This window comes from Cynoglossus semilaevis, chromosome 5, assembly GCF_000523025.1.
Source record: "Cynoglossus semilaevis isolate Cse_v1.0 chromosome 5, Cse_v1.0, whole genome shotgun sequence".
In the NCBI taxonomy this organism is placed as follows: Eukaryota; Metazoa; Chordata; class Actinopteri; order Pleuronectiformes; family Cynoglossidae; genus Cynoglossus; species Cynoglossus semilaevis.
This window is the reverse complement of record NC_024311.1, coordinates 10,348,716-10,355,942: the sequence shown is the minus strand read 5'-3', so window position 1 is coordinate 10,355,942 and position 7,227 is coordinate 10,348,716. Positions and strand designations below refer to the sequence as shown.

General features: G+C 42.1%; 1 protein-coding gene across 1 annotated transcript in view; it reads left to right on the top strand.

Annotated features, from left to right (window-relative positions):
* LOC103379036 (mucin-5AC) overlaps positions 1-7,227 on the top strand; it is a 31,275-nt gene that overhangs the window by 15,688 nt on the left and 8,360 nt on the right. Inside the window, exons 17-29 of the mRNA XM_025055866.1 lie at positions 3-46; positions 228-331; positions 809-960; positions 1,116-1,254; positions 1,702-1,812; positions 1,895-2,071; positions 2,756-2,995; positions 3,332-3,488; positions 3,823-3,951; positions 4,979-5,126; positions 5,301-5,344; positions 5,430-5,810; positions 6,393-6,747. Of these exons, the coding sequence (XP_024911634.1) occupies positions 3-46; positions 228-331; positions 809-960; positions 1,116-1,254; positions 1,702-1,812; positions 1,895-2,071; positions 2,756-2,995; positions 3,332-3,488; positions 3,823-3,951; positions 4,979-5,126; positions 5,301-5,344; positions 5,430-5,810; positions 6,393-6,747 (2,181 nt within the window). The remainder of the gene's footprint in view (positions 1-2; positions 47-227; positions 332-808; positions 961-1,115; positions 1,255-1,701; positions 1,813-1,894; positions 2,072-2,755; positions 2,996-3,331; positions 3,489-3,822; positions 3,952-4,978; positions 5,127-5,300; positions 5,345-5,429; positions 5,811-6,392; positions 6,748-7,227) is intronic.

Sequence of the window (7,227 nt, the reverse complement as noted above, 5' to 3'; positions counted from 1 at the left end):
AGTGTCTGTACCGAGGGCGCCCTCAGCTGTACAGGAGGAGAACTGAGTAGGTGTTGGTGTTTATAATAAAAGATTTAAGTTTTTAATTTTTTTAAAAAAGAGATAAAAGAAGAAGCTCAGTTACTTCTGAGCTGACTCAGTTGCAGACTTGATGGACTGGGAACATTAAAATGACTTTTTTTCTAAAAGCTGTGAAGCTGATGAGAACATGTTCTTTATCACCACAGCTGTGTGTCTTGCCCCAATGGTCTACTTCAACTGCTCCGGGGTTCCTCCTGGAACCACTGGAATAGAATGTCAGAAGAGTTGCAGCACCATGGACATGAACTGTGTAAGAACACACACATACCTCTGAACGACTCATGACAAAAACAAAAGAGTCGACAACATCAACCTATGAAAACAAACTGGTCTGTAAAAGTGTCACTCTACTGCACGGGGGCAAAAATGGGGATTCTTAGGCCATGATTCTTAAGAACTGCCACTAGAGGGTGCGCAAGATAAAAAGTGTGATGGCGGTTTGAGAAGGATTTCTTTCTACTTTGTAAAATTTAAAACCAAACGCTGACATTTTAACTAATAACTTAACTTGTAATACTGTGTATATATGTGTGTGTGCGTGTGTCAACGCAGTTGGGATATAGAGGGGAGGGAGGGAAGGGGTGTGAGGAGCCAAAAAAGTTTGAGAACCGCTGTGTTGGACAAGGGAATCTCTTGTAAAAACTCAAGCTCAAACCCAAACTCCGTTGTTGAAAACATCAGAGTTCAGCGTGACGTTCACTGGTGGTTTGTTTCTGATTGGTTACAGATCAGTACGGGCTGCATGTCAGGCTGCAAATGTCCCGATGGTCAGGTGTTGGACTCACACGGAAACTGCATCAATCCATCCGACTGTCCATGTTCGCACAACGGACAACTGTACTACCCTGGAGAGACACTGACTGTGGACTGCAACACCTGGTCTGTACTACACTGCATGTACTCACAGAGACAACTGTAGTATTCAGGAATATTGTCTAATCTGGACTAATGACAATTAATGGTGAAGGAGTTTGTGGTGGAGGATGAGGAGGGAATGGACCATTTCTGCTCACTGTCCCCGTCTGTCTCCACAGCCAGTGCAGCGACAGGAGGTTCACGTGCACATCCAAAGTGTGTGACGCTGCGTGCGGGATCTACGGTGACGGCCACTACATCACCTTTGACGACAAGAGGTTCAACTTCAATGGAGAGTGTGGCTACACACTCGTACAGGTACTCAGCACCACCTGGTTCATCCACCTCACCTATAAACACTGAGACCACCTACAGGAGTTTGTTGGTATTTCCATTTCTGTCATTTAGGTAGTTACCAGCTAACTGTGGATACATTGCAACTATATTTGATATATATTTATGTATATTTCTTAAAGAACTTTGTTACACACCTGTTTATCTGTGGACAGGTGACAGACACAGACACTTCTTGTTATGTATGGCAGGAGACGTGGGAATATCGTGCCATAAGAGATCAATATTTCCTTTCAATTTGTGTTAGTGATGAAAATATATTTCCAGGTCAGTGCAAGATATATGTAGGGCAATTTGCACAAAGCAACCACATGTTTCCAGCCTCAGTCCAGGACAAGTGTGCTGGAGTCACTACATTACTGTGGTTCTTTGCAAATATATATTGATCTTTTATTTCTTTGCTCAACTTAGGACTACTGCAACAGTGACCCGGCCAACGGCACCTTCAGAATCATCACTGAGAACGTCCCCTGTGGAACCGCAGGGACCACCTGCTCCAAGACTATAAAAATCTTCCTCAGGGTAGGAACAACATGTGCATGAACAAAGGTGCAGGCTGCTGCGAAATCACATTTATCACATGGATGTCATACTCTCTCTTTAGGACAATGAATACCAGTTCAAGGATGAGGAGTTCCTGGTGGTGAAGGGCACAACCGAAGTGCTTCCCTCACAGATTAGGAAAATGGGTACCTACCTGGTGGCGAACATCCAAGAAGGTCTGGTGCTGATGTGGGACCAGAAGACCAGTCTGTTCGTGAAAATCAGCCCAATCTTCCAGGTTTGTCCTCTGACCTGGCAGAAAAAAAATGCAGAATTCAATCGTCCTGTCTTTCATCTGCGTCATAGCCATGTTTATTACTGTATTGTTAGTTTTAAACCCTCAGTAATGCTGTCATCTCCAATGAACTTTTTAAATGCACATCTTTGGAAGCATAGAACATAACAGTTGTCAGAGGTTGTATCTTTTGACAAATACTGGCTGTTTCCCATCAAACCATTGGTCATGGATTAACAAGTTTTACTGATTTCTCTATTACATTTAGGTTTCACTGGCTCCTGGCGTTTTTGGCCTTAACCAACATTTAATGTAATTTTTAAAAATGTTAGCTGTATTTAAACCTAATAATGAAGAATATTATAATATATAATAATAACATATATTATTTTATTTTATTAATTTATTGTTTTATTATTTTACAGATTTATTGATTTGTCTAGTTCATGACTGAAGGCTAGGTACTGACTAACGTTCCATGACTGAAGGCTAGGTACTGACTAACTTTCTTTACTTTTACTTCTTGACAATAAAAACTACTTTTGACTGACTTTGCTATTTCCAGTCTACAATTAGGATATAATGCTATTTACTTTAAGACCAATGACCCACGTCTAATGCTTTATACTTTTGTGTTACTGTCAACGGTAAAATAATTAAAATTACTGTGTTTTCCCCTTAACTCAGGGCAAGATCTGTGGTCTGTGTGGAAACTTCGATGGCAACAGTAAGAACGACTTCAAAACACGGAACCAGGAGACTGTGACAGATGTGTTGGAGTTTGGTAACAGCTGGAAGGTTTCATCCACCTGTCCTGATGCTGAGCTCATCAACGACCCATGCAGCTCCAACCCTTACCGTGCCGCCTGGTCCAAGAAGAAGTGCAGCATTATCACCAGTGTCACCTTCCAGGACTGTCACGCAAAGGTAGTTCTTTTACATGTTAAACCAGTAGTTAATGGGTAGTGAAAGGGTTAACATAGAACATGAACAAAAATACAGATGATAAAGTTACTGCCCAGTGTGTCTATTTGGCATTTTAGCCCAGAAAAAGGTAAGTATTCTGGATTGCACATGTAAAGGACCTCTTTTGGGCCAACAGAGAGTCAACTTCTAACTGCCACACAGTATGTTGGTACTTCCGGCTTTCACATCAAATTTGATTTTCTCATTTTGCAACTTCTTTCATTATAGCAACTGCTAATACAACATAATGTTCCTCTAAACATTTTCATCCCAACAGTGTATTATCTTGTATTTCAGGTGGACCCTGGTCCATACTTTGACTCCTGTGTCAGAGACTCCTGTGCTTGCAACAGTGGTGGAGACTGTGAGTGTTTCTGCACAGCCGTGGCCTCCTACGCCAAAGCCTGTAATGAAGCGGGGGCCTGCGTCAGATGGAGAACACCAAAGATTTGCCGTAAGTTAGACAACGACCACTCATTTGAAGATCAGAATCAGGGTCAAAATGTGGGCAATTGTGTGTCTCTAGTGAAGAGAAAGTGTGTTCACCCTATAGCTAAGCTTTTTGTCCTAAGATGATACTTAGTTACTGAACAAACAAGTGCCAAACCTTTAGTGACCTTTGTGAGGTCATCGGGACTAAAGAAGTAGTTTATATTAAAAATATTCTTAGAATGTCTGATTGGTAAGTGTTAGCTAGAATTGTTGCAAAAGAAATCTAAAAATAACGAAGCAAATGAATCAGTAAATTCAGCACTTTCTGTATATAAAATCCTTCTTTTTTCTTGCAGCCATTTTCTGTGACTACTACAATGGTGAGGAGGGCTGTGAGTGGCACTACAAACCATGTGGTGCTGACTGCATGAAAACATGTAGAAATCCTTTGGGAAACTGTTCCAACCTCGTCACTGGACTGGAAGGTAAACCTAAACACATCTCCACATTTGTCTTTTGTATAACATATAATAATCATGTATTTATATTTTATGATTTAATAAAACGGCTACAGATTCTTGCCCCTTTGGAGGAACTTTAAACCGTAGAAACATTTTTTGAAAACATGGCATTCTGCATACATAATTATGGATTGGCCATTCGTGCAGTGTGTGACTATGTCTATACATTGCAAGTTGCAACCACAAATATCATTACTAAACAGTACCAGGTTCCCAAAACAGTAGGGCTGCAATCTCCCAGTTGACTAGTCGATTTGTTGGTCACGACTCACTATTTGTTGGTCAAAGCATTCTGGCTCAAGTGCTAATGGTGTCAGACAATAATGCGTGGGCTATGTGCACAGTATGAGGTTTGACCACAGATATGTGGACACCTATTTAAATGTAGTCCTTAATGCGGTGACTGCCCATTTTATTGACTGGACAACAGAGAGAGTTGAACTGGAGACAAAACAAATAGAAGAGTCACACAGGAAGAAACATCGCTGTATGTTTCATGGTTCTATTTGTTTTATTTGTTTGCACTTTAGTTCGTTGTTGTTTAAAACAAGTCTAAATAACCATTTTATTATTATGCACATTTATTGATAGTATTATTGTTGGATTTGGGCCGGTGTTTTTTAGTCTGATGCATAATTGCGATGTGAGTGCACACCGTTATGCTCTTTATTTCGTTTCATCCCTCGTCTTGGTCTGGTTTGTTTAATAAATGTTCTTTTTTCTTAAAGTGGACCTCCTTCTGTGTTTGTGTTTATTTACAAAGAATTTAGGAGGACAAGGCTACTAAGCACTGTGCATCCTCCATCTCTTCTTTCCCAAATTTAGTTTTTGGTGTAATGCAGCACAAGGTACCCAAGTCCAGGCCTGTGCATAGTCTTGTTATAGGGTGTAAATGTATATCTTTTGTTTCTTTTCAATATTCAAAGCCTTTTGGTGGTACCTCAGGTTTTTTCTAAGGGTCTGAGGTTTTGACCAAAGTGTGTTTTTTTAGGGTGCTATCCAAACTGTCCACCAACTGACCCATACTTTGACGAGGACACCATGAAATGTGTTCCCTGGGAAAGGTGTGGCTGCTATGACAACAAAGGAAACCATTACAACATCGGGGATACAGTTCCAGCACCTAACTGCAACACCTGGTAATTTTGAAAACTCTGAAACCTATCAACTTTAGTTTTGCAAACATTATAATATAATGTGAGAATTTATTTTACTTGACAGATAAGTGATGCAACATAAATTGGAATATTACGTTGTGGGTGACATAATTACACTGAATGCACGAAGTAACCAAATTTACTTGTGTTTTAAAGCTACTGTGCAATGTCTGGGATATCATGTCAATATAACGTCAGCGGTGAGTGACTCAAATATTAATGTTATTATATTAGATACTCATAAGAATATTTTGTTAAACTAATTTAAGTACTCTTCTTCTGCAGAGTGTAAGTGCTACCTAAATGGAAAATATTACAGATACGGAGAAAAGATCTATGACACCACAGATGGACTTGGAAACTGTATCACTGCTGAATGTGGGGCAGATGGGGAGGTAGACAGAGACGTCTACCCTTGTACCACAACACAGGCCCCAACCACAACTACGCCCTTCACCTTTAGCACAACAACAGAACAGACATCGACAACAACTGCAGGTACCACCACAACCATTGCAGGTACTACAACAACAACTGCAGGAACAACTACAACCACTGCAGGGACAACAACAACAACTGCAGGTACTACAACTACAACGGCAGGAACAACCACAACAACTGCAGGTACTACAACTACAACTGCAGGAACAACCACGACAACTGCAGGTACTACAACTGGAGGTACTACAACTACAACTGCAGGAACAACCAAGACAACTGCAGGAACAACTACAACAACTGCAGGAACAACCACGACAACTGCAGGTACTACAACTGGAGGTACTACAACTACAACTGCAGAAACAACCACAACAACTGCAGGAACAACTACAACAACTGCAGGAACAACCACGACAACTGCAGGTACTACAACTACAACTGCAGGAACAACTACAACCTCTGCGGGTACAACCACAACAACTGCAGGTACAACAACAACAACTGCAGGAACAACCACTACAACTGCGGGTACAACCACACCAACTGCAGGTACTACAACTACAACGGCAGGAACAACCACAACATTGGCAGGTACCACCACAACTACTGCAGGCACAACCACAACTGCAGGTACTACAACTACAACTGCAGGAACAACCACGACAACTGCAGGTACTACAACTGGAGGTACTACAACTACAACTGCAGGAACAACCACAACCACTGCAGGAACAACCACAACCACTGCAGGTACAACTACAACAACTGCAGGAACAACCACGACAACTGCAGGTACTACAACTGGAGGTACTACAACTACAACTGCAGGAACAACCACAACATTGGCAGGTACCACCACAACTACTGCAGGCACAACCACAACTGCAGGTACTACAACTACAACCGCAGGAACAACTACAACCACTGCAGGGACAACCACAACCATTGCAGGTACTACAACTACAACTGCAGGAACAACCACGACAACTGCAGGTACTACAACTGGAGGTACTACAACTACAACTGCAGGAACAACTACAACCACAGCAGGGACAACCACAACCACTGCAGGTACAACTACAACAACTGCAGGAACAACCACAACCACTGCAGGAACAACCACAACCACTGCAGGAACAACCACAACCACTGCAGGAACAACTACAACAACTGCAGGAACAACCACGACAACTGCAGGTACTACAACTGGAGGTACTACAACTACAACTGCAGGAACAACCACGACAACTGCAGGTACTACAACTACAACGGCAGGAACAACCACAACATTGGCAGGTACCACCACAACTACTGCAGGCACAACCACAACTGCAGGTACTACAACTACAACTGCAGGAACAACCACGACAACTGCAGGTACTACAACTGGAGGTACTACAACTACAACTGCAGGAACAACCACGACAACTGCAGGTACTACAACTACAACTGCAGGCACAACCACAACAACTGCAGGTACAACAACAACAACTGCAGGAACAACTACAACCACTGCGGGAACAACTACAACAACTGTAGGTACAACAACGTCAGAAGTAACAACACCTCAGGAGCATGAAGGTTCCACAACAACGGGTCCAACAACCACAACAACTGCAGGAACAACCACAACAACTGCAGG